The sequence below is a fragment of the Aquarana catesbeiana genome, linkage group LG11 (genome assembly GCF_042186555.1).
Source record: "Aquarana catesbeiana isolate 2022-GZ linkage group LG11, ASM4218655v1, whole genome shotgun sequence".
NCBI lineage: Eukaryota > Metazoa > Chordata > Amphibia > Anura > Ranidae > Aquarana > Aquarana catesbeiana.
Window position 1 is genome coordinate 26,277,054 of NC_133334.1, and position 26,847 is coordinate 26,303,900.

At 46.5% G+C, this 26,847-nt stretch overlaps 1 protein-coding gene across 1 annotated transcript in view; it reads left to right on the plus strand.

Moving 5' to 3' along the window:
- Nucleotides 1-26,847, plus strand: part of LOC141111890 (uncharacterized) — a 93,192-nt gene that overhangs the window by 33,958 nt on the left and 32,387 nt on the right. Inside the window, exons 2-3 of the mRNA XM_073604101.1 lie at nt 1,714-2,073; nt 26,463-26,789. Coding sequence (XP_073460202.1) covers nt 1,714-2,073; nt 26,463-26,789 — 687 coding nt within the window. The remainder of the gene's footprint in view (nt 1-1,713; nt 2,074-26,462; nt 26,790-26,847) is intronic.

Genomic DNA, 26,847 nt, shown 5'->3' on the forward strand with positions numbered 1-26,847 from the left:
TCCTGGTTCCCTAAATGCGCATGTCAGAGTCACTCTGCGCGTCCTCACTGGTCCCTGCTGTCTTCTGGGACCTGTGTGTCTCCCAGAAGATAGCGGGGGAGGACAGAGTAGGTGCCGGAAGTGGCGTAGGTCACCGTGATCACCGCAGTGATCTATGCCAGGAAGTGGGAGCAAATACCTGTGTTAGACAGGTATCTGCTCCCTCCTCCCCCCTGAAAGGTGCCAAATGTGACACTGGAGGGCGGGAGGATTCCAAAAAGTGGAAGTTCCATTTTTGGGTGGAACTCCACTTTAACTTCTCTTTTAGGTTCACACCCACAGTGATGCCATGCTTCCAGCAGTCAAGGCTCCCTTACCCCAAAGGCGGTTCAAGGGGCCTTCATTAGCAAACTGGTACTGACTAGTATTCCAATGTTCCTCTTCTCCATCAGTTTTTCTTTATCACTCGCTAATGTGACCCCCAAAGCTGGTGGAGAGGGGAAAGGGAGGGTCAAACAAGGATATCAAGGTGACTGATATCCTCCTTATCAACTGATGTTATTGGTTGTTAGGAGGTCGGCAGCTAGAAGGTCCTAATTGTGCACATTGAAAATCTGTGCCTGTGTGTAACTGAAAGGCAGGTTCCACCCGCAAGCTTGTATGCAATTTTAGGGCAATTTTTGCCAAGGCACCCCTGAAGAGATCTCAAGGCACCCCAGGGTGCCTGGGCACCCTGGTTGAAAAAGGCTGCTCTACATTCATTCAAATTGCTCAGTTTACACAGGATCGCTCAGCTCTGAAAATCAGGGGGCGGGGGTCTGAGGTCTCACACTGCAGATCTTAGTGAGAAGAGATCTGAGGCCTGGTTGGACGTAAGGGACACACACCCCTTCACACACTACACAGAGAACATGCACAGCTAAGGCTGTCAGTCACAGGCTGTGTGCTGGAGCTCCCTCCTCTATCACCTTTTATCTCTTGGTGTTTGAAAAACTTGTCAGAAGTGACCCATGCAGATAACATAAGAACAAGGCAGCAGCGAGAAAGACACTGGATAGAGACATGTACATAGTATAGAAGGATATGATGTGTTCATATTTTATGTATGAGGTTTACAACCACTTTAGTGGCAGCTGCTCCATTAGGGGCGCCATACCCCCTAATCCATGCGCCCGGCCACTAATCTACATGTAGGGCACCGGACGCATGGATTTCAATGTTTTTTTTCTTTCTTTGAAGCAGGTGATTATAGCCTGAGGCTCTAATTGGCTTGAAAAAGGGTAGAATCGGGGAACAGAGCACTGCGCCCTGAGCCCACCCAATTGTGTGACAATAGCGAATAAATATTCGCTATTGTCTTCCTGATTCTCCTCCCGGACAATCAGGAAGTGGGTCCTAAGACCCGATTGACCGAGAGGAGAAGCGACTATATTGACCAGGAGCAGAAGCAGGGGGGAAGCCACCGAGAAGGAGACGCAGGGGGAAGCCGCCGAAGCTGCCTGCGACCTGGATGGTATAAGAGTTGGGCTGGTGGGCAGACAGGCGAGCGATTGGGGGGGGGATTTTTTAAACCGAGTGACGGGGCGGGGTTGGGGGTTTGATCGATTGATTGACCGACCGAATGGTGGGGGGGGGGGAGCACCAGCCGCCACTGCTCTTTAATAAATTCCAAATGCAACATTCATGTCAATAGCTTTCTTTAGTATGTTAATGTTTGTCTGTGCTATCTTTCAGCATTGAAGATCATGGATAGTCCACCATACATTGAAGCGCTCCTGGGACAGAACGTGACAATCCCTTGTGTTCTTACTGACAAAGATCAACCAGAAAAGGATCTGGATCTGAATCTGGCTACGGATTCTGTGCGCTGGGATATGGTGTCATCGAATGGAAGAGAAGCTAAAGTATATCTGTTTTCAAATGGCCGCCATACACCATATAGACAAAATTCTAATGTTGAAGGGACAGGATTTAAAAGAGGCAACGCCAGTCTCACCCTGTACAATGTTCAGCAAGGCGATGAAGGAATGTACTTCTGTAATGTATTTGTTGCATGGAACAAACTCACAGCAACTCGCAATGTGGAGGTGTCAGGTAAGTGAGAATGCTAAATAAACCCTTTCATGACTAAGCCTATTTTTGAAATTTGGTGTTTACAATGTTAAGTGCAGTTCTCAACTGAATTGCCTCTAGTTTATATTGCTTTGCCAAATTTAGCTCTATTAGAAGTAAGACACAGAATCAGGAGTTTCTGTATATCAGATCCGAGCCTTAAAGGTCCCGTACTGTCAACTGAACTGTCGGCTCTTTGTTGGAGCTTTTTATAAGGCTGGTTACAGAAGCATCGGTTTCAGCAAATTTCCATATAAGGTAACAAGCAGTATAATTTCAACATATATCACGCTGGACACATCTGGAAAAACTTAAGCTAGTCTTGCAACATATGCTGACACGTACACATAATGCAGAGAAATGAAAAAGAACTTAAGTAGAACTCTAACCCATTATTTCCAACCTTATCAATTTCCCCCTTTGACATCATCCCCTCCACGATTCTGGGTCCTTGCAAACAAGTGAACAGCCGATACTTCAAAGAGTACTATCCCTGACCGCGGGTTGTCAGAGGAGGATAAGTCTTCTCTATTTACCCTCATCCCTCAAATCCATACCTGCATCTTATAAGCAAAGAGAATAGAAAAGGGGTGATGTCAAGTTACCCTTTTTGTCATTAGAGTTCCTAATACCTTTCTCTTTCCATTCTGTCTGCTCGTGCCTTAATCTTCCTATATAAGCAACAGTTTATCACGGTAAGCAGTACAAAAGCTAAAATTAGAATAAGTATCGGATTGAGCCGCATTGGGTGACCATCCAGCAAATACATCATACCAATGATGTGTTGTTTCATCTCTTATTTGAGAGGATAAATGTATTAATTTCCCTTTATCTATAACCGCAGATATTAGATTATTTTGAAGGGTATGTTCTTGTGTCTCTATGAGTTTTCGAAGTATTTCGGACTCATTTAAGATTTGCCGTAAGGGCTCTAATGATATTATAAAAGGAGTAGTATCAGTAAGATTATCTACCGTCCATTCTAGATTAAATATTCTATGTGCATCTGGTTCAAAAAGGAAAGTGTCATTTTTCCATTTAAGCATTTTAACATTCTTTACGCATCCTGAAAAAGGGGCCGTTTTATTTAAACTTTCCATAGTTTCCTGATCATTTGTGACTAAACAAATATGTTGTGGTCCTATCTCCATAAATCTGTTTCCTACACCTACTGGTAATCTCTGAAACTTACATATGTTAGATTGATGTTTCAATAAGCAAGGTTCATAGACTGGAGAACTTCTCCCACAGACTATTCCCTTATTAGTTTTAGCACATAAACTTAGATCATGAGTCATGTTTTGTGTATCTACATAGTGTCCATAAATCTCAGGATACCAAAATTCAGGTAGATCCTTTCCTATCAGGAGTGGCATCACTATTAACTTACACATTACCTGGACCTCCTCCACTTTGTATACATCAAACCTTCCAGCACACCATCTTTCCTCACATTCAACTTCTTTTCCTGGTACTTCAAACCATGTACTTTCTAAATTTAAACCCTTGAAATAGTTCATCCAAGTGCGATAATTCCCTAATCGTAGCTCATCTCGAGCTCTATTAATTTGAATGTGATAAGATAGTGTAGAAAAAGCACATTGAGTAATGTTTATGAACTCCTGATTTGCTTTCCACAACTCCAGACTGGCTAGTGCTGTGTGATTAACCATAATATTGAGATATTTAGTTAATTGTACCTGACTAATTTGTGTTTCGAATGTTGTAGGTAACCATTTGCTTGTGATTATTAAACTATCAGCTATGTGACTTCCTGCACGTTTCCACTTATTTTGTATCATTTCCATCTGTATCCCATTCATTATTCCCATTCCCTTACTGGTACAAAATACCATTCGTAGTAAGGATATTGCGTTATACTCTTATCCTGATTTACCCATCTAAGATCAGTACTATTTTCATGAACTGTTACATTAATACCGGGAGTCCATGTATAAACAAACATTTGAAAACATTCAAGCACTATTATCATAGTTAGAAGGATCTTCATTCTGTTTCTCTCGGTTCAAGACTCTTTTTGCAGTGTGATGCGTGGATCCAGGCTGCTTTTCCTTCCAATTTCACTGAAGTGGCTGTGGTCAAAAGCACTTGATAAGGACCTTCAAATCTAGGTTCCAATGTCTTTCTGGTGTGTTTCTTAACATATACATAATCTCCTGGTAGCAGTGTATGTGTACCTGCTATTGAGTTAGGGTCTGGAAGAGAAGAATACACACTTTTGTGGATCTTAGTTAGACGTTGTTGTAATTGTATTACATATGCAGTCAAACTATCACATTGCAATTGCATGACCAGTGTAGGAACTAATGTCCCCAACTTCCACTACCCACTCTTTATTTACTACTCCCCTTTCCCTTTCTTATCTATAATAATTAGATAACGCACACAGGAGTTGTTTTGGAGTAAAACCGGCCATAGCAGCCTCCTTTATTATAAAATATAAAACCAACTTTTAAATAACTTTAAATAACTCTTTTAATGAACATTTTGTACAACTATGTATAACTTTTAACTGACAGTTCTTACACCTCCCAATCTTTGGTCTTCTGATGGCACTCTTAACTTCATCTCCTCCATTTTAACAACTTCACCAAACACCATACACTGCGGTACATAATTTTACCATACCAGGCCACCAGCCGTATTTAAAAACAGCTCGGTGACAACACCCTTCCCGCAGTGTAACATCTGTCTTCCAGCCTCGCCTTCCGCTGTAAGAACAGAACACACCAGAGGGGCCCAGAATACTGAAAGCCCCCCACCATTTACCATCACCTCTTTGCATTTTTACCACCATCAGAGACCAAAGATGCCGCCACAGCCCGCAAGGATGACCCCTTAGCCTTAAGGGCACCTCCACACCCGCAATGCCCTCTCAATGCCATCTTGAAGCCCGAGAGCCCAAAGATCAATGCCTACTGCGGTAAGGTGCACCCCATCTCCCCTTAGATACATCCCCACATTAACCTCCAACTCCGTGTGCCTCACCACCAATCCCCCATTATTAACCACAAACTTTCCAATTGCCTTGTTTACTTTAATTCTCGCTTTGTTGATCCTAGGTACCGATCTAGCCATGCGCCATGACGTCCTTGCCACTATGTCAGACCAAACTATGATCATGCCCGGGAAGGCCACCCGAAGTGCCAAAAAATCGCACTTGACGGCCGACACCAGTTCCCTGGTAGATCGGACCCCCAGATCATTCCCTCCTGCATGTATCACTAAAACATCCGGGGGTCTATCGAGTCGAGTGTATCGTTCAAATTCCTGAACCACTCTACCCCACCCCATGCCTGGAAAGCCCAACCAGCGAATACATGCCTCCCTCCTGGAAATCCCCAGTTGCCTGCCTTCTAGTCTGACGTCCCCCCTTTTTGCACCCCAGAAAACATAGGAGTGCCCCAAGATCCAAACGAGGCGTGGTTGACCCCCATCTGCAAAGACATAACACAACAAAAGACAAATTGAAACATGTGAACTTCCCCTACCCCTGTCCTCAAATGCATGTAATCATAAAATATCTATGTATATTTTTTTTTTTTTTTTTTTTATATCGCATCTGATGACAATTGAGGGCGCACATAAGACTGGAACCTCCTGGATTCCCACCTCCCAATCCTCTTGATTGCTGCCTCATCCAACCCACACCTGGCAGCTTCAGTAGCCGCCCCGATACGGAAGGAGTGTGAGGCGAATTGCCTACTATCCAACCCTGCAGCCCCAATGCATTTTCTAAACACTGCAATGAATTGAAACCTAGATAAGAAAGTTCTATCTTCATGCACAAACAACGGCCCTTCCCCGACCGGGCGAATTAGCAGAAATTCCTCAACTACTTGAACCGGGCAAATTCCCGACCCAGGTAACCTGAACAGTTGCACTTTTACCCCTTTTCCGGCTTGGTCTGTTTTTGACCTGCCCAGTTTCAGCAACACCCTATCCCGTTTTACTTCCACATCCTGCATCTTCAAACCCCCTGCTACTTGTTTTGCTGGACTCACCAACTCGCCAACCCGAAACGCTCCAAAAAACGCGATAGAAAAAAACCGCCTTGAACAAAATCACTTCATAACCCGACTTACATACCCCACCTAACTTATTACACAATACCTGCAATAATGAAAAAGATACCGGCCTCCTCGAATCCTTCTTCGCATGGCTCTTCCTATAACCTTTTAAGGCCTGTTTTACCCAGAAATCCTTGGTAAAATCAGTCAGGCCCTGTAACTTGAATAAAAAGGCCAACCCCGCCAATTTCCGCTCAATTGCGGACACTGAACCACCCCCTTCCATGTGTCGTGACACAAAATACACTACCAACAACCTCAAGTCCTGTTCTCCCAGCCCGGCGTCCGCCAGCCGTGTAAACGTGGCCCATTCCGACCATACTTTTCTATATGCCGCCCATGTCGACCCACTCACCGATTTCCTGATCCATCCTGCGGCGATTCCAATACCGTCTCCCAAAGCCACCCCGGACAAGGAATCCCCTCTGTTTCCGCGGCGGGCGCCAGCTTCCTGAATCTGTCCCACTGGAACCGAGACAAGGAATCAGCCAAAGTATTATCTACGCCCGGGATATGCACAGCATATAGAAAAACATTAATTTGTAAGCACCTCAAAACCAGGTGACGCAACAATCGTATTACCGGCGGGGATGATGCCGATAGCCGATTGATGACCTGAACTACCCCCATATTGTCACAATTTAAACGTATTTTCAAGTTCCGCCATCTCTCCCCCCACAATTCTACTGCTAATACCACCGGGAATAATTCCAATAGCACCAGATTCCGAGTAAATCCCGACTCTACCCAAAAATCAGGCCATGCCTCCGCACTCCACTGCCCTTGGAAAAAAGCCCCATACCCCGTAGATCCCGCGGCGTCCGTCACCAAATCCATGTCACAGTTACTTACCGGTCCTTCCATCCACACCGAGCGCCCGTTGTAGCTTTCCAGGAACGTGTGCCACACCTTCAAGTCCTCCCTATGTTCCCTGGTAAGCCTGATAAAGTGAGTCGGAGACTGTATCCCCGCTGTGGCAGCTGACAACCGGCGGCAAAAAACTCTACCCATTGGAATAATGCGACACGCAAAATTCAACTTACCTAAAAGGGATTGTAATTGCCGCAGCTGCACTTTCCTCTGTCCCATCAAATCCCTGACATCCCTTTTTAACCCGTCCACCTTATCCCCTGGCAACCTGCACTCCATGTCTCTGGTATCTATTTCGATGCCCAAAAAACTCAACACTGTCGTCGGGCCCTCTGTTTTATCCGCTGCCAATGGTACCCCAAACTTACCCGCAATGTGTTCCAAGGTTGCCAACAGAATCGCACACCCCTTGGACTCACGAGGCCCCACGCAGAGAAAGTCATCCAGATAATGAATCACAGAATCCATCCCTGACACATCCCTAATCACCCATTCAAGAAATGAGCTAAACAGCTCAAACTTGGCGCAAGATATCGAGCAACCCATTGGCAGGCACTGATCGACGTAAATTTCCCCCTGCCAACAGCAACCCAACAGCCAAAAGCTGTCCGGATGTACTGGAAGCAAACGGAATGTTGCCTCAATGTCTGCTTTTGCCATGAGTGCCCCCTGACCGTAATGTCTCACCCATCCCACCGCTGCATCGAACGATGTGTACGACACTGAACAATCTTCAGGATTGATACCATCATTCACAGATGCCCCTTTTGGAAACGAAAGGTGGTGAATAAGGCGAAACCTGTTTGGTTCCTTTTTAGGCACCACTCCCAACGGTGACACTACTAAATTCTGTAACGGCTTAGTTGCGAAAGGCCCACTCATTCGCCCCAACGCAACCTCCTTGGCCAGTTTTTCCGAAACCACCCCAGGATTCTGCAGTGCAGACCGCAAGTTCTTGGCCATCGGAGGTATAGCTGTCAGAGAACATGGAATTCTGAAACCCACTGAAAAACCCTCCCCCAACTCCCTCGCTGCCTCTCTGTCCGGGTACCTATTTAAAAAAGGCCGCATCCTTAACTCCTTCACTGGCGTTATCCCTCTTCTGAGCAGGTTCTCCTGTCTTCTTTCCTCTTTTGAAGCAGCGTGACAAAGCGTGGTTCCCCCCACATCCTGAGCATTCATGTTTAAAACGACAGGATCCCCCAAACTTGCAGGATCCTTCGTTAAACTGCCAACACACCCCAAATTTTTTCCCGGCCGGGAGTCCAGAGGTAGACGATCCCCCGGCCCCCCCATGAAAAGGCTGGTTTGGTGCCCTGGCGGAAGACATCAAACGCATCCATAAGCTTATATCCTTATGGTCCCACCGAAGAGCCGGCCTCACCGCCCTGCGTTGCCTAAATTGCTCATCGTATCGAAGCCACGCAGTGCCCCCATACACCCTATGTGCCTCGCCTATGGCATCCATGTAGCAAAACAACGCAGAGCAATGCTCCGGGTTCTTTTCGCCAATTACACTCGCCATAATGGCGAACGCCTGTAACCAATTACTAAAGGTCCTAGGGATCAGACGATACCTTCGCTTCTCCTCATCCTCTTTTTTGGAATCGTCCGGCTTTACCCTATCCAAGTTGAACTTCTCTAACGGTAACAAGGAAAAAATTTCCACATACTCACCTTTTACTATTTTCTCCCGCACTTCTTGTTTTAAGTGTGCTCCCAGCGGGCCTTCATAGCAGACGTACACTTTGCATTTAGCCGCATCCGCTATCCTGACCACATCCTTCCTGACCGCCACTGCAGATTCCCCCGTGGCGGTGTTTTCCGCCACCCCTGCGTCTGAGTCGGCGACAGCCTCACCCCTTGTCCCCGTTGTTCCCCCAACACCCGACTGCTCCACCTGCCCTCCAACCCACGGCGCCACTATCGCTGGCGCCGTCTGGTTGGTTGCAAATCGTTGCACCAAATCCCTTAATCCTCCTAACAATTCCTGCAATGTTCCCCCTGTCCCAGCAGCGACAGGCTGAACGCCCGTCCCCCTTAAGCCAGGCGATCCCCCCGCCACGGCCCTTAGAGCTCCCCCAGGAGCCGTCGTGTCCCCCCCATCACCCCTATCTAACCAATTACCACCATCAACATTGATAACAGAATCAGTTAAAACATGTGACTCACCAGGCTGACTGGGTCTGCTTCCCATCGCCGCTGCACTGGATCCTCCGGAAGGCGCGATGTCCTGGCGCACGTCCTCATCCGAACCCGACAGCTCTCCTTCCGACCGAACTTCCGTGGCTTGGAGCATCGGCGTGAGTAACCTCCCAGGTGAAGCTTGCCTAGGGGCTGTGGATTCCCATCTTGTGGCTGTTCTCCCCCTTTCCTTGCGACCACCTGCTGCTGTGCTCTGCTGTCCCACACCGCTGTCTCCTCTGCTGGCCCCTGGACCTCTCCTTCTGTCTTCCACTGGCTCTCTTCCGATCCTGGCTGCATAGGGGCTGCCAGCAGCGTCTGGTAGCTGACCTCCAGCCGTGCCCCTGCTCCTCCCCCGTCGGATCTCCCCCCTAGCAGATGCCTGTGCTGCGGGGGGGACCGTTCTGCTGCTGTCCTGTCTTCTGGGTGGCGAAGCCCGGGCGCCATAACGGCCCGAAGCCCCGCCCCCCGCGCTCCGCCGTTGTGGAGGATTCCGCCCGGTCCCCCCAGGGGTGACGGCGGCCACCCGTTTTGCTGGTGGGGCCGACGGGTCCGTTCCCGGGCTCCTATGAGGGCGAGCTGATCTGGATGAGGGGCCTGGTGAAAAACGCTCAGGCGGCCTAGACCGCCTGGCGCGTGGCGTCGCTTCCCCCCCCGCGCCGGACCCCCCCGCTTCGTCTAGCAGTAACGGTGTTACCTGAGCCTGTAGCCATTCCTGTCCCCTCGTGGCCGCCGCCGTCCGCAGCCTTGCTAATAGCAAATCTATGTCTGCCATGCTGCTGGAAAATGCTTCTCTCCCCTTGTATCCAACTTCCCCTTTGTCTGTCTCCTCACACTGCTCCTGCTTAAACCCCGCCTATTCCTTTTATATCTCCCCACCCCTAAAGTTAACTTCAATCCCCTCCCTCTTACTTCCTTTCCATTTTAACCCTCCGTTGTCTCCTGTTCCACCTTGTCATGCCCAGCCCTTCATTACCATTCCATATTTCCATTACCATTCCGGGCTTCCCTTACTCTGTGGAAAGTATAGACCTAATCTAGGTGCATTCCCAAAAAGTATTTCATATGGGGACAATCCTGTTTTCCCTGTTGGAGTGTATCTTATGGAGAACAAAACCAAAGGCAGGCATTCTGGCCATGGCTTGTTTAACTCTTGCATGGCTTTTTGTATTTTCAACTTTATTGTCCCATTTACTCTTTCCACTGATCCTAAATACTGTGGATGGTAAAGGGTGTGGAAACTTTGTTGAACCCCTAACATGGTCATCACATTCTGCATGATTTCTCCTGTAAAGTGTGTCCCCCTATCTGATTCTATGGTTTCAGGAAGACCAAACCTAGGTATTAACTCAGTGATCAGTTTCTTGGCTGTGACTTTTGCTGTAGCTGATTTTACTGGATAGCTTTCGGGCCAACCTGAGAATAAATCGATACACACGAGGACAAATTCAAAGGGGACGGTTTTAGGCATTTGTATGTAGTCAATTTGCAGTCTCTGGAAGGGGTATTGGGCCCGAACCTGGTGTTTTCGTGGGGTTTTTACTCTCTATCCTGGGTTATTCAGGAGACAGATTTGGCAGGCTGCACAGTAGTTTTTTGCAGTACTACTGAATCCAGGGGCGAGCCATCCTTGGTTCACAATCCTATACATGGAAATGGAACTCACATGTGTGGGTAGCTGAACTGCCGCTGCCATTGCTGGGTACAGAGAGGCAGGTAGGCATACTTTGCCTCCTTCCCTCCATACATTGTCAAGGTCTGGTGCTGCTCCCATCCTGACCCACTTATCTTTCTCGCTCTCCCCTGCTTGCTCCTGTAATTTACTCAACTGCTGCCATGTTGGTTCTGGGATACTCACCTCTACCGCTGCTAAGGTCTCAGGGCTTCCTTCCCCTAGAGCTGCCTGTTTTGCAGTCAAATCTGCAAATGCATTTCCTTTTGCCTCAATTGTTTTTGCGCTCGTGTGTGCCGCTATCTTCATAATGGCCACTCGTTTAACCTTTTGAAGATTGTTCAGGACTCTCTTAATCCCTTCTCCATGTTTTACAGGTGTACCTGCTGCTGTCAGATAACCTCTAGCCCTCCATATGTGGCCATAATCGTGCGCTACACCATAAACGTAGGCAGAGTCAGTATAAATATTCCCTTCTCGTCCTTTTAAATATTCTAGGGCTTGTTCTAAAGCTTTTAATTCTGCTTCTTGTGCTGACATGTGGGCTGGTAAGGGCTGTGTTCCAATCACCTGTGTATCAGTCACTACAGCATACCCTGTGTGATATTTACCCTTGTCATCAGCAAACCTACTGCCATCTATGTACAAAGTGTGCTCAGCATTTAAGATTGGTGTATCTGTAACATGTGGGAATCCCATTGTCTCCTGTTCCATGAACTGAAAACAATCGTGCTCATCTATCTCTCTTTAAACAGAAGGGTGTCAGTTTCCTCATCTCCTTCCTTATTAGCGCTATTATTCCCCCTTGCCAAATCTGGTGACTGAAGAGGCAAAAAGGTGGCCAAATTTAAGGTTGTACAGCGCTGAAAAGTGACATTTGGAGGTAAAAGTAAAGTACACTGTAACCTTAATTGCCTAGCCATTGAAATGTGTTTGGGCTGAACTTGAGACAAGATTGCATGTATGTCATGTGTGGTGTGCACCACGTAAGCATATACGGTACAATTTTCAAACAATCGTATAATGGCTGCATCAAAGCGCTAGCGTGTGGTATCCATTGTCTACAATATGACACAATACCTAAAAACATACGCAATTGTTTGAAATTCCGTGGGGGTAACATTCCCTTTATCACTTGAACCCTCTCCTCAGTGAGATGTCTTGTACCCTGTGATATACAATCTCCCAAAAAGATAACTTTTTTCTGAAAAACTTGCTACTTTTTCTTATTAACCTTGCAACCTTTTTCTGCCAAAAATCGCAACAAATTAAGGGTGGTATGCAGGCTTTCAGTCTTTCACTTATCTGTGGAATTGATCCTTCCATAAACTGTCTATTGAAGGCTCGGATCGTGACTGGGAGAGCCAAATCCAATCCCTCATCTGCCATCAAACTTTTCATAGATAAGTAAAATTCTGATACAGTCTGTCCTGGCATTTGTTTCATGGGTGATATTGACCCCTCTCCTGTTGTTTTGCCTGACAGAAAGCTTCTAATCTAGCAATAAAAGGGGCCCTTGAGTCTATGTGTCTGACATGTCCTGCCTCTAGATTGCCATCCCCCTCAGCTCAGTCTGCAGGTCAGTCATAAACTGGTTAAACAGGGTCAGAGTCATTTTATGTCTGCATAAATCCTCCCCATCCTGCCAGGTTGCTTCATGTGTATTCATTAACTGTGTCACAAATCTACAGAAAGCAGCTGGCTTTGCTATAATGCGTGTATCAGTGCGTACGGGAGCTACAGTTTCTGAATTAGGTCTTTTGTGCTCCACAAACCTGACAAACCCATCCTCTCCCCTCAAGTACAGGATATAACCCTGGCTTATGCGAATTTTGCTCTATGTCAGTGTATGGGGGTGGGATGGTTGAACTAAGATTATTTAAAATTTCAACATTTTTTTTTCTTCTGTCTTTCATATCCCAACCATCACAATCTGGATTATATTTCCACCCCTCTTCTTTCGCTCTATTTGAGACCTTAATTAAGCATTGAACCTGACGCATCCATTGCTTCTCTAACACCTCTCCTTGTCTGTCCCTTTTTATTTCACTCCATACATCCGGGTCTAAACCCGCTGCTCCTTTCACCTTAAATTTACGAAGGACATCCTTTAAGTCCTATGCTTCATCTTTCCCATAGATGTTCTTAATTATCTGTGGCACCGTATAACGCGCCACAATTCCCTGACGGGGTTTCGTGTTCTGCTGGCCCATTCTGACAGTCCGTGCCTAGGTAGCATGTGGGACACTTAGTGTACAGTACAAAACACAAAAAAAGCTACACTAGTTCCTCGTTGCCTTCCTCCTAGGGTGCCAGAATACTAAAAACCTCTCCGGATGAGATTTCTGAAATCGAATTACTTTATATGCTAGCCAACTGACAAATATTATGACCAGACTGACGGCTAAAACATATACAAGCATTCCTTTAAGTGACCAGGTATCCGACTAGATCTCCGGGCTTATGGAGACCTTATTCCCCCCCGTATCTGGGATCCCTCTCATGCACTCTTATCCCTGCTTTATGGAGCAGACAGGGCTTATACTTTCAACCCGTCTATGGTTTATGAGTTAGATGTGAGGTTAAGCATAAGCGTCAGACCCCCCAAGCTCATCATGTGAGGTAAGGGCGCATTCCGTTGCTTAGTTCGGCAATCCCCTTCTAACTCATACCATCCTTGACAAGGCTCATTCACTTTCTCAACAAGACAGACAAGACAACAAACAACAAATAATTCCAGCAATATAAACCAAAATATGCAGTAATTCTAGACTCACCACTACAGAGGCTGGTGTTTTAAAACCAGGAGAACCGTAACTGACAGAACGGATATGCACGAATCAGGGGAGCACAGAATATAAGAAAAATAAAGCTTTTTCTTACCTGCGCAGGTTTTCAATCTGTGGTTCCCGGAATGCCTGTCCTTTTGTTCCGTCAGTCATTTTCATCCACCTCTTGTAGTATCATCGGTAAGTCCCTGCTTCCGGGCGCCAGAAATGTTAGGTGCAGTTCTCAACTGAATTGCCTCTAGTTTATATTGCTTTGCCAAATTTAGCTCTATTAGAAGTAAGACACAGAATCAGGAGTTTCTGTATATCAGATCCGAGCCTTAAAGGTCCCGTACTGTCAACTGAACTGTCGGCTCTTTATTGGAGCTTTTTATAAGGCTGGTTACAGAAGCATCGGTTTCAGCAAATTTCCATATAAGGTAACAAGCAGTATAATTTCAACATATATCACGCTGGACACATCTGGAAAAACTTAAGCTAGTCTTGCAACATATGCTGACACGTACACATAATGCAGAGGAATGAAAAACAACTTAAGTAGAACTCTAACCCATTATTTCCAACCTTATCAACAAGTTAAAATTTGTATTTTTTGCTAGGAAATTACTTAGAGCCCCCAAACATTATATATATATTTTTAGCAGAAAATCTAGAGAATAAAATGGCGATTGTTGCAATATTTTATGTCACACGGTATTTGTGCAGCTGTGTTTTAAACTCAACTTTTTGGGAAAAGGGACACTATCATGAATTAAAAAAAAAACAAACAGTAAAGTTACCCCAATTTTTTTGTATAATGTGAAAGATGATGTTATGCCGAGTAAATAGATACCAAACATGTCACGCTTTATAAATGCACGCACTCGTGGAATGGCGACAAACTACGGTACCTAAAAATCTCCATAGACGACGCTTTAAATTTTTTTTACGGTTTCCAGATTAGAGTTACAGAGGAGGTCTAGTGCTAGAATTATTGCTCTCGCTCTGACGATCGCGGCGATACCTCACATGTGTGATTTGAACACCGTTTACATATGCAGGCGCGACTTCCGTATGTGTTTTCTTTGCTGCGCGAGCTCGTGGGGACGGGGGCGCTTTAAAAAAAATTTTTTTCTTATTTATTTTATTTATTTTTATATTAACCCCCCTGGCGGTATTCACGAGTCTGGCTCGGGGTGGATTTTCAATACCAAAAGCGGTATCCCCGAGCCAGACTCGGGATCGCATCACAGGATCCATGTAGAGGTTACTTACCTTGTCCCCTGGATCCTGCGATGTCTCCCCGCTGTAATCTGCGAGCCGCCGTGTCTCGCTCGATTCCCAGTGCCGAGCTCCGTTCCCTGCGAGTGTTGCAACGCACGGGGACAGAGTTCGGCGCCAAATTCAAAAAGTGAAACACACAGTATAGATACAGTATATTGTAATCTTACAGATTACAGTACTGTATCAAATAATTACACATCCCCTTTGTCCCTAGTGGTCTGTCCAGTGTCCTGCATGCAGTTTTATATTATGAAAACTGTTCTTTCTGCCTGGAAACTGAAAATTGTCCATAGCAACCAAAACTGTCCCTTTACATCAAAAGTGGCTTTAGACCAGCTAGAAAACAGCGATAATAAATTAGAATCACTCGCAGAATTGAGCGATAGTGATTTGTGGGGAAATCCGTCACCAAACACTAAAAGTAACGAAAGCGACAATTCTGCAACTGAGAAAATGTCAGTGTTTTTGATTTGATTACGTTATTGAATATTTTTTATTATTATTATATTATTATTTGGTATAATTATTTATAATTATCTATTATATTATAATTTTTTATTTCGTTTTTCAAACTTTATCATACCCGGGATGTCTACTAGACTCTTGTTTGGACAGATTTAGGTGAATTATTCCTAAGAATTACAGGCCTACAATATAAAACGCCAAATTTCTGTGCAAAATAATTGTACCGCTTTCAGCACCTAAAATCTGAAATAATCATACCGCCAGGGAGGTTAATAAATTGTGTTTAAAAAAATGTTTTTTTGATCACTTTTATTGCTGTCACAAGGAATGTAAACATCCCTTGTGACAGTAATAGGTGGTGACAGGTACTCTTTATGGAGGGATCTGGGGTCTTTGCACTTCAAAGTATTCAGATCGCCGTTTTCGGCGATTCTGAATACTGTATATTTTTTTAAAACCGGCGCCATTGGCAGCCGAGTAAACGGGAAGTGATGTCATGACGTCGCTTCCGTGTTTACTATTAAGAGGCTGGAACGAAGCCACTCACTGCTTCGTTCCAGTCCGTCCCCAGCTTCTGGAGGCGGCCGATTGGCCATCAGGCCTCCCGATGGGACGGAAGGCCCGGTAAGAGCGGCGGGAGGGGTGGATGTCCCCTCCCGCTCCTCCGGTATAACAGCTGAGCGGCTTTTAGCCGCATCAGTTGTTATACCAGGAAAGCCGATCGCCGGCTCTAAAAAACAGTACCAGGATGATGCCTGCAGCTGCGGGCATCATCCCTTGTTACTTCCATCTGATTACAGGCATACTAGGATTCCTTGACCAATTCTCTCAGCAGTGACAATGCTTCCATCAGAGAAGAGCAGAATAGCAGATTGACCAGCTGGAGACGGTCAATCTGCTATTCTGCTCTGCTCTGATGGAAGCATTGTCACTGCTGAGAGAATTGATCAAGGAATCCTAGTATGCCTGTAATCAGATGGAAGTAACAAGGTCTGATATATGACAGTCCATAACCTAGGACCCCCCTGCACAGGAGACACCACAAGCGCTGTCTGTTCTATGCTGTAACCTCAGTATAGTGAGGTAAGGGGCCATTATCTACCACTAGAGGATTGTTGCATGGAGAAGATCCTGTTATACACTTCACATTCACCACTCTTCTGAACAAATGATATTTAAACCCAGCTGCCACCTGCACATCTTAAATGTCTGTCATCACTAATGAAGCATTGAAGTTGTTTTGTTGCTGCACAAAGTCACCTTTAGTGAACTGCATTATTGTCTCTTTAAGTTTGAGCACCCCCTACTGGCGCTGGACTCCATACTGCATGATGCACAGTTTTTAACATCACTTTGGACATTCAATGTAACATTGTATTATTTGGCATTTTTGTTTTTATGTTTTTTAGTTTTAGCTATTTATTTATTTATATGAATCACAGTTGATTGGACTATAACAATTCCCGGATATTAATTTATAGCACTTTGTACTGGCACTAATTGTCTTAGCGGCAATCACTACCTTTATGAAAAAGAAAAAAACATTTTTTATTGTAGACTTCACTATATTTTTTCTTTTTATATTCAAGTTGGGATACATATATGTATATTCTGTTTTGGTGGGCTTCACTTTTTATTTTTTTTTATGCACATACTGTTTCCCCGTCCACATAGTGCTTTATTCCTCATTGTGGTCAAGATCACCACTTTATGCCTCAGTGAAGGCAAGAGCTAAGCCCCCTACCCCGGAATATTCAATACACCTATTGATTGTAGTTTATTGCAGGATCAGCGCAGCACCATCCCCCCTGTTGTCAGTTGATTTCTTTGCTAGGGGCCAGGCTGGACCCTATTCGGTGCAGACTGCTTTTCCCAATCTAAAATCACCTTTACCACCACTGCTTGTTAGCGCAGGAATAATATACCCTAACTTGTACTGACTCTGCCTCCTGAAACTCCTCTCAGCACCTCTGTAGTTTAGAAGGCGGGCTCTGTAAAATGTATGACAGTGCAGTGCCTACTCACAGAGCATAGTGACTACAGGTCACAGAATTCAGGGAAGTAAATATGTGGGGATGTGATGAGAGGACTCTGTGATGATGGGAGAACTGTGATGTGATGGGGAGAGTATGTTGGGGTAATATGATCTGATTGTGGGCTCATGTATGATGTATAGGAGGATTCTGATGTGATGGGGGGGACTCTGAAGTGAAGGAGAGACTCTGATGTGATAAGGGTACCTCTGGGAACCTCTAATATAGAGGGTAGCTTCTGACGTGATGGGAGGACCTCTGATATAGAAGGTGGCTTTTGGTGTGATGGGGGACCTCTGATGTAAAGCAGGGCTTCTGGTGAGATGGGGATCTCTGATGTAAAGCAGGGCTTCTGGTGAGTTGGGGATCTCTGATGTAAAGCAGGGCTTCTGGTGTGATGGGAGGACCGCTGATATAGAGGGTGGCCTCTGGCGTGATGGGGGACCTCTGATGTAAAGGAGGACTTCTTTTTTTAACAAACAGGTGTGCTTTATTGTATCACAAGGAAGAAGGTTACAGAATACCTCTTGACATAATTCAGAACATTACATGACAGATAAGCATGAGCAATCGCATAGCAGTGTCATACATGTGTAGGAGGTGAAACATCAGTATATATTAATATTTTAGACAAAATGATCACAGAGAAAAGTATCTCATGTATCCGGGGACTACCCCTCCCTCCCCCCCACATAATACATAAATCCATTGTGGTTCCCTAAGATGAGAGCCAAGGTGTCCACACTTTCTCAAATTTCCATGGACAACCTCGATTGATATATGTGATTCTGTACATAGGTATAGCTGCCTCAATCTGTGCCTCCCAGGCCGACACGGTCGGGGGTCTGTCCACTTCATCAGTATCTCCTTCTTGGCATAATAAAGTAGAAAGGAAACAAGCAGTTTTAAATGATAGGCTCTTTGTTCATTGTCATGAATCCCGAGAAGGGCCAACTCCGGAGTGATTGGTATGGATATTTGCAACCTGGAATTTATCTCTGCAAATATTGCACACCAATATGTTGCTATCAATGGGCATTCCCAGAACATGTGGAAAAAGGTTCCAATTTGACACTTACATCTGTTACACATAGGGTCTCTGTCAGGGAATATGCGATGGAGTCTCTGTGGGGTGTAGTAAGTCCTATGTATAAATTTGACCTGGATTAATTTATCCTTGGATGCAATCACCAGTTTAGGGCCATTATCTAGACATTCCTCCCAATCCTCTCTGTCTAATGATGGAATGTCGGTGTGCCAACTGTCCCATAGTTTTGCTATTTTAGGAGTGTCCTTACCCAGGAGTACAGCATACAAGGTGGAAAGGGGCTTAGAGACATCTCCAGACGCCAATAGCTCCTCAATGGGATCTGCCTGAAGCAAAGGTGTCTGAGGAAACTGAGCCCGTGCCGCATGTCTTAGTTGAAAACAACTAAACCTCATCCCTCTGGGCAGCTGGAATTTAGTCATTATTTCCGTGATAGAGAGCAATTCCCCTCTGGGCATAATTTGTTCTATAGTTGTAATGCCGAACCTGGCCCAAAGCTGTGGGTCAGGCACAGTCCGGAAGTGTTTAAGAGCTGGATTTCCCCATAGCGGGTTCGCTGGCGATAACTGACCCGGAGAGAGGAATCTACGTCTTGCAGCCACCCACACCCTCCACGTTGCCCGAGTGGGTTCGGGAACTCGCGTATATGCACCCGGACCTCGATAGGGAAAGTTACGTACATCAGTAAGGGAGCCCAAATAGTTTGCCTCAAGGCAGACTGCCGCATTCATTTTAGAACCTTGAAACCACCAGTAAACCGACACCAACATAGCCGCCCAGTAGTAGACCTGAAAGTTGGGGAGGGCTAATCCTCCAAAACAGGCAGGCAGCCACAGAGTGGAGTGCGCCAATCTGGGGTTCCCACCCCTCCAAATAAAGGTTCCCACCAGACCACCAACCTCCCTAAAAAACGAAGCAGGGACCCATACCGGGGAATTTCTAAAAACATAATTGAATTTAGGAAGTATCATCATCTTAAGGAGGTTGATGTGTCCCAATAGATTTAAGGGCAAGTCAGCCCAGGCCAAACACTTCGCACGCAACGTACTCACGATAGGGCTCAAATTTTTAATTATAAAGTCTGATGGGTTTTTCGTGATCACTATCCCTAAATATTTAAACTCCGTCACCCACTGTAGTGGGGAGGATGATGGCCCAGAGGCAGCTGCGACGTCCAGAGGGAACAGTACTGATTTGGTCCAGTTGATCTTTATACCAGATAACCCCCCAAAGTTGTCAAAGATTCTCAAGGCCGCAAGGAGAGACGGGCCCGCATCATTCAGGTATAGAAGCGCGTCGTCCGCGTACAGAGACAGCCGCTCTTCCAACAGACCCACCCGCAAGCCCAGGACATCCGGAGCACTCCTGACTGAGATTGCCAGTGGCTCCAATGCCAGAGCGAACAGGCCGGGGGAGAGCAGGCAGCCCTGTCTCGTGCCGCGGAATAGATCAAAGGGCTCCGAGACCCAATTATTTGTACGGACCCTAGCTTTGGGGGCCTGATACAACAATCGAATGCCATGTATAAACTTAGGGCCAAACCCAAATCTCTGTAATACCAGCCACAAATAGTTCCACTCCACAGAGTCAAACGCCTTTTCGGCGTCGAGAGAGGCTACAACTCTGGTCCCTACATTGTCATGTGGAATGGTAAGATTAAGAAAGAGACGCCTCAGATTGATATCGGTTCCCTTGCCAGGCATAAATCCGGTCTGATCTATACCGATCAGGTCTTCTATGACGTGAGATAAGCGGATAGCCAGAACTTTCGCAAAGATCTTGGCGTCTACATTAAGTAGCGATATCGGCCTGTACGAGGCATACTCTAGCGGATCCTTACCCGGCTTGGGAATCAGTACAATTACTGCCTCGTTCATGGACTCTGGTAAAGATTCTAGGGCCATAAAATTAGATAATAGCGAGGTTAATTTAGGAGCTAGAATTTCGCTGAAGTTGGAATAGACTTCAGATGGTAGGCCATCTGCCCCAGGAGCCTTCCCCCCCTTGAGATGTCCCATAGCGACCTGAATCTCCTCTAGCGAGATATCCTTCTCCAATTCTTCCCTGGCTTCCGCTGTTAAGTTAGGGATGGATAGTGACTCTAGAAACCTGGCCAGGTCTGAGTCAGACGCCTCAGACCTGGAGGAGTAAACCTCTCGAAAGTATTCCCGAAAACGAGTGTTAATATTTTGGGGGGATGTGAGTAACTGGCCGGAACTGTCCCTGATGGAACCAATAGGGGTAGCTGGGATATTACCCTTAGCCAACCATGCAAGGAGTTTCCCATTTTTCCCCCCATGTTCGAACACTCTTTGGGCCGAAAAGAGTAGCGCTTTATCCGTTTGTGCCATCCTAGCTGTGGAGAGTCTGCATAGAGCCCGTTTCCACTCCCTATATCGGTCATCTCCCGGGTTAGCGACAAAGTCAGCCTCCAGAATAGCCGCCCGTCTCTCAAGTTCCTCCAATTCATGAGCGGAGTCACGTTTAAGGCGAGCAATACTGGTCATAAACTCCCCTCTAGCCCAAGCCTTAAAGGTGTCCCACAGCACGGTCGGTGGGGCAGAATCCACATTATCCGTCCAAAAATTGCAAATGGCTGCTGTGAGGGGTTCCTGTAGTCGCTCGTCATCAGCCCAGAACTTGGACAGCCTCCAAAGCCGGGGGCCCGGGGAGGCAGTCAAAGTCAACGTCAGGCAGAGGGGCGTGTGGTCAGAGATTCCCCTGGGAAGCACAGAAATGTCTTTAACAAATTGTAAGGCAGGGCATGAGGCATATATCAGATCAATTCGAGATAGAGTTTTATGAGAAGCAGAGTGGCAAGTAAATACCTTTGAGGTCGGGTATATGTGTCTCCAGACATCAGTGAGGGCATAAAGATCAGCCCACTATCTGAGGTCCGGAGTGTCACGAGCCGACTGGTGCAACCTATCTTGTTCCACCGAGGGGGCCATGTTAAAATCTCCCAGTAAATAAACAAAAGTTGTATCATATTGTACCACAGTTTGCATGATTTCATGAAGAATACTACCGTTAGCTGGAGGGGGAATATACAATCCGACTAATACCACAGTTTTGTCGTATATGTTAGCATATAAAATTATGTATCTACCCTCCTTGTCTGTTTTGACTTCCAGAAGCCTAAACGGCACTGTCTTGTGTACTAAGATGCTGACCCCACGGGCATACGTGGAAAATGTGGAGTGGTAATGTAGGCCGACCCAAGTCTTATTAAGGCAAATGGTTTTGATACCCTGCAGATGTGTCTCCTGGAGGATACAGATCTGCGGTTGATGCTTTTGTAGGAACTTGAACACTAGGGATCTTTTCACTGCAGTATTAAGGCCTCGCACGTTCCATGAGATTACTTTAAGTTCAGCCATTAGGTGGTAGAATTGATAGGGGTACACGGATCACCCAGCCCGATGGATCAGCATCCGCACACTCAATTACATAAATTGTCATGCACACTCCAATATCTAGAAACCTTCCCCGTGTCGACACTCCAAAGCACATAGAAAAGAAAACAAAAAAAAAAACAAAAAGAAAAACCCCCAAGAACATTCCCCCCTCCCCGCATCCCCCACCCCAACCAAGGAATGCTTTGTTCCCCAAGCATTAACACCCAATAAAAGGGAGCGTGTACCAAACATGTGTCATATCTAAAGCACCTGAAACAACAAAATAGTGTTAACAAAAACAAACCCAGCATTAAACCCCGCCCCCCACCCCGCATTCCCCACCCCAACCTAGAAATGCCTTGTTCCCCAAACATCAACAAAGAAAAATAAAACCCCAAGTTCAGGGAGCGTGAACCAGTGGGTGTAGACCCTTAGTGGAGAGGATTGTCCATGTAAGGTGACGAGAGACTCCGCCGCCATTAAGAGTTAGGAGAAAAATAGTGTTCCAACCAACAAAGGTTATTTCAAACCTTCTCATTTCGGACCATTGTGGGTGAGCAGATGTGTGGATTAAACTAGCAGCACATGCAGAATAGAAAAAATAGAAAATAAAAAAAATAAAAAATAAAATAGAATATGTTCTCTGTTCAGGATAAATGAGGAAGACCATTCTGTAGCCCAGGAAGACAGGGTATGTCAAACTCTAGGCAGTCAATCTGGCAAAGTGCTGTCTCCTGCGGTTAGCAATTGACTGTCTCCCAGAGTGGAATTCCAGCCTTGGCATTCATAATAAAGGGTGCATATCTCTTGCAAGTGAAAGAAGAGGGAGAAGTGAACCTGCAATACGTGTAATGGTCACTAGAGTCCGCCAGTGGCCCTCCTTCAGGGATTAAGGTCATCACTGAAATCTGAGCTTCCAAGAGAGCCAAACAGGACATTGCTGCAGTAAATCAGTATATCATAGTTAATCTTCATCTCTAAAAATCCCAACATCTCAGGAACATCTTGTAAAGAACAAAAAAGGTTATCCCACAGTAGATTCAAACAGTGGCAAGCTTGAGAGTAGATATCACCTGGCATAGCCAGGGGCACAACACTTATATTGTATACCGACAGGGAATACAAAAGGCACAACGGGTGCAAGGTTAAGTCCCCTGTTGAGATTTAAACAATCAGCGGCCAATATTCAGAGCAGAAGTACAGAAGAGCATGTTGCAGCGTTTAACGATTAGGGGGCAATGATTCCAGCCATGTGTTAGCATCCCTGGGGGAAGTAAAAAATCTGGTGGTTTCCCCGTCTTGGACCCTCAATCGTGCTGGAAACAGAACACTGTATCGAATGCCCTTAAGACGCATGGCAGCCTTCACCTGGTCAAAGGAGCGTCTGAGCTTTTGAGTTTCAACAGAGTAGTCAGGGAAGATAAGTAGCTTGTTATTTTGATGGCGTATTTCTCCCTGCACTCTAGCAGCCCGTAGCACCTCATCCCTGTCACGAAAGTTCAGAAACTTTAGGATAAATGTGCGTGGCGGTGCTCTAGGAGGGCCCGGCTTGGGAGGGATCCGGTGAGCCCGCTCCACCGCATAGAAAGGTGAAAATTGAGCCCCTGGTAGGAGGGAACGTAGTAGGCCTTCAATAAACTCCGTCGGACATTTCCCCTCAGCTCCCTCCGCCAGACCTACAATACGGAGGTTGTTCCTCCTATTACGGTTTTCCGCATCTTCGGATTTATATTCCAGTGCTCTAATTTTGGTTTGCAGGGCCCTTAAGTCTGTTCCATGAGACTCTACAGTGTCCTCCACTTGCCCCAGGCGCTGTTCCACAACAGAAAGTCTGCCCCTAATTTTATCCATGTCCAGCCTTATTAGACCAACATCTAATTGCACAGCATCTACCTTGGAGGTAAGGGTAGTAAGGGAGGTTTGGCAGTTTCCTATAGCAGCCAGGACATCAGCCAGGCCTGGCTGCGTAGAAGGGGACTGCTCTGGCTGTTCTGTCTGGGACGCCATGTCGCTACTGGCGCGCTTCCCGGACCCCACGCGACCTACACAGGCCGCCTCTGTCTCCACCAGTTCGGGGGGAAATTTCAACTGCTTACCCCTTCCTCTGGCTGGCCGTGATGATCGGCGGTGCATGTGAAGAATCCGTCGGCTTAAAGACCTGCTGCTGATGCTGCTTAAGGAATCCTCCACAAGTGAGTGCCAGGGGTGGAGGTGATCCTAGGTGCAGCAAAATGGCCGCTGCTCCAGAGACCAGGACGGGGCCCCAGACCCTCCAACCAGCAGCTACAGGGTGCAGAAATGCTGTGGCAGTGCCCACAGGTAGTCCGGTGGTCAGGGCAGGTAACCAGGGGCCTCCAGGGAGCAAGCTGTGGCAGGGAAATGAGTAGAAGCTGCCGCCGCGTGTAGCAAGATGGCCGCCGCTCCAGGCAGCAGGTCGGGGCCTCAGTCCTTCCAGCAAGCTGCTACAGGGCTTAAAGTTGCTGTGGCAGTGTCCACAGGTGGTCCGGTGGCCAGGGCAGCTAATCAGGGGTCTCTGGGGAGCAGGATGTGGCCAGAAATTGTGTCAGGGCCGCCGCCGGGTGCAGCAAGATGGCCGTCGCTCCATGGACTAGGCCGAAGCCGCGGTCTGTCCTACAGGCAGTCCCCGGGCGGGGAGATCCGGCGATCGCGGCCACGGATGGCGCTCCAAAAGGCTAGATTACCTCGATGGCCAGTCAGGGAACAGAACAGGCTTGCTGATCACTGCAGTCAGGTTAGGATCGCCCGGATTTCAGCAGGATTGTGTTGCAAAGGTATGGGCAAGCGGAGCTCTTCCTAAACACGTCCTACCCCATCACTCTCCAGGCCACGCCCCCCAAAGGAGGACTTCTGGTGTATTGGGAGGACCTCTAATGTAGTTGGGAGCTTCTGGTCTGATGGGAGAACCTCTGATATAGAGATATATAGAGTGGCTTCTGGTGTGATGGGGGACCTCTGATGCAAAGGATGGCTTCTGGTGCGATGGGAGGATCTCTAATATAGTGGGGAGCTTCTAGTGTGATGGGAGAACCTCTGCTTTAGAGGGTAGCTTCTAGTGTGATGGGGGGCCTCTCGTGTTAAGAAGAGCTTCGGTGTGATGGGAGGATCTCTGATATAGAGGGTGGCTTCTGGTGTGATGGAGGGCCTCTGATGTAAAGGAGGGCTTCTGGTGCAATGGGAGGACCTCTGATGTAAAGGAGGGCTTTTGGTGTGATGGGAGGACCACTGATATAGAGGGTGGCTTCTGGTGTGATGAGGGACCTCTGATGTAAAGAGGGCTTCTGGTGTGATTGGAGGACCTCTAATATAGAGGGTGACTTCTGGTGTGATGAGATGACCTCTGATGTAAAGGAGGGCTTCTGGTGTGATGGGAGGACCACAGATATAGAGGGTGGCTTCTGGTGTGATGAGGGACCTCTGATGTAAAGAGGGCTTCTGGTGTGATTGGAGGACCTCTAATATAGAGGGTGGCTTCTGGTGTGATGAGATGACCTCTGATGTAAAGGAGGGCTTCTGGTGTGATGGGAGGACCACAGATATAGAGGTTGGCTTCTGGTATGTTTGGAGGACCTGTAATATAGAGGGTGGCTTCTGGTGTGATGAGGGACCTTTGATGTAAAGGAGGGCTTCTGGTATGATTAGAGGACCACTGATATAGAGGGTAGCTTCTGGTGTGATGGGGGACCTCTGATGTAAAGGAGGGCTTCTAGTTTGATCCGAGGACCACTGATATAGAGGGTGGCTTCTGGTGTGAGGGTGGACCTCTGATGTAAAGGAGGGCTTCTAATGTGATGGGGGACCTCTGATGTAAAGGAGGGCTTCTGGTGCAAGGGAGGATCTCTGATGTAAAGGAGGACTTCTGGTGTGATGGGAGGACCACTGAAAGAGGGTGGCTTCTGGTGTGATGAGGGACCTCTGATGTAAATTAGGGCTTCTGGTATGATTGGATGACCTCTAATATAGAAGGTGGCTTTTGGTGTGAAGAGAGGACCTCTGATGTAAAGGAGGGCTTCTGGTGTGACGAGGGACCTCTGATGTAAAGGAGGGCTTCTGTTATGATTGGAGGACCTCTAATATAGAGGGTGGCTTTTGGCATTATGAGGGACCTCTGATGTAAAGGAGGGCTTCTGTTATGATTGGAGGACCTCTAATATAGAGGGTGGCTTCTGGGGTGAAGGGGAAACTCTGATGTGAAGATAATATCATTAAAGTGATTGTGTGCATTGTCCCAGGCTCAGGTTTTCTACTGTCCCAGCTAGATGTAGAAAAGTAAATGTGTAAAGGCTCAAAAAAGCCAAATGTTTTGTGCATTAGATGAGGAAAGGAATTCCCCTTACCTAGATGGGAGCCAAGACCCACAGCCATGAGGGAGAGGAAGAGGTTCCATTCTAGAGAGAAATTACTTTTTTTTTTTAACTTACAATTTGGATGGTTTGGTTTCTGGTTCTGTGCCTTTTATGATTTTGCTTGCATTCATTACACTACTTATGATGCATGTGTGCAATGAGTATGGCTCATTTTGGTTGTTTGATTTTCCCAGCGATGCCAATTGTCACCTTGTCTCATTATGAAGTCACAATTGCACTTGGCAACCAGCAATCTGTTACATGTTACGTACAAAAGTTCTATCCAGAATCTGTGAAAATTAGATGGGAGAAGCGCAGTGCATCCTCTGAGATCTCAGCCTTGGATAGAGAGACCTACAACAGCGTGCCGACAAAGACCAATGATGGGACATTTAATGTGACCAGCCTGATGTCTGTGAAACCATCGAGCGTACAGGAAGATGGAGACCAATATTTCTGCATTGTCAGTCACAGATCCTTGAAGAATGACCACTCTGAGAGTTTTACTGTTAAAGTGAAAGGTAACTGACTGTACGTCAATATAATGTTAAAAGAAAAACTGAGTACCGTAGTCATTGT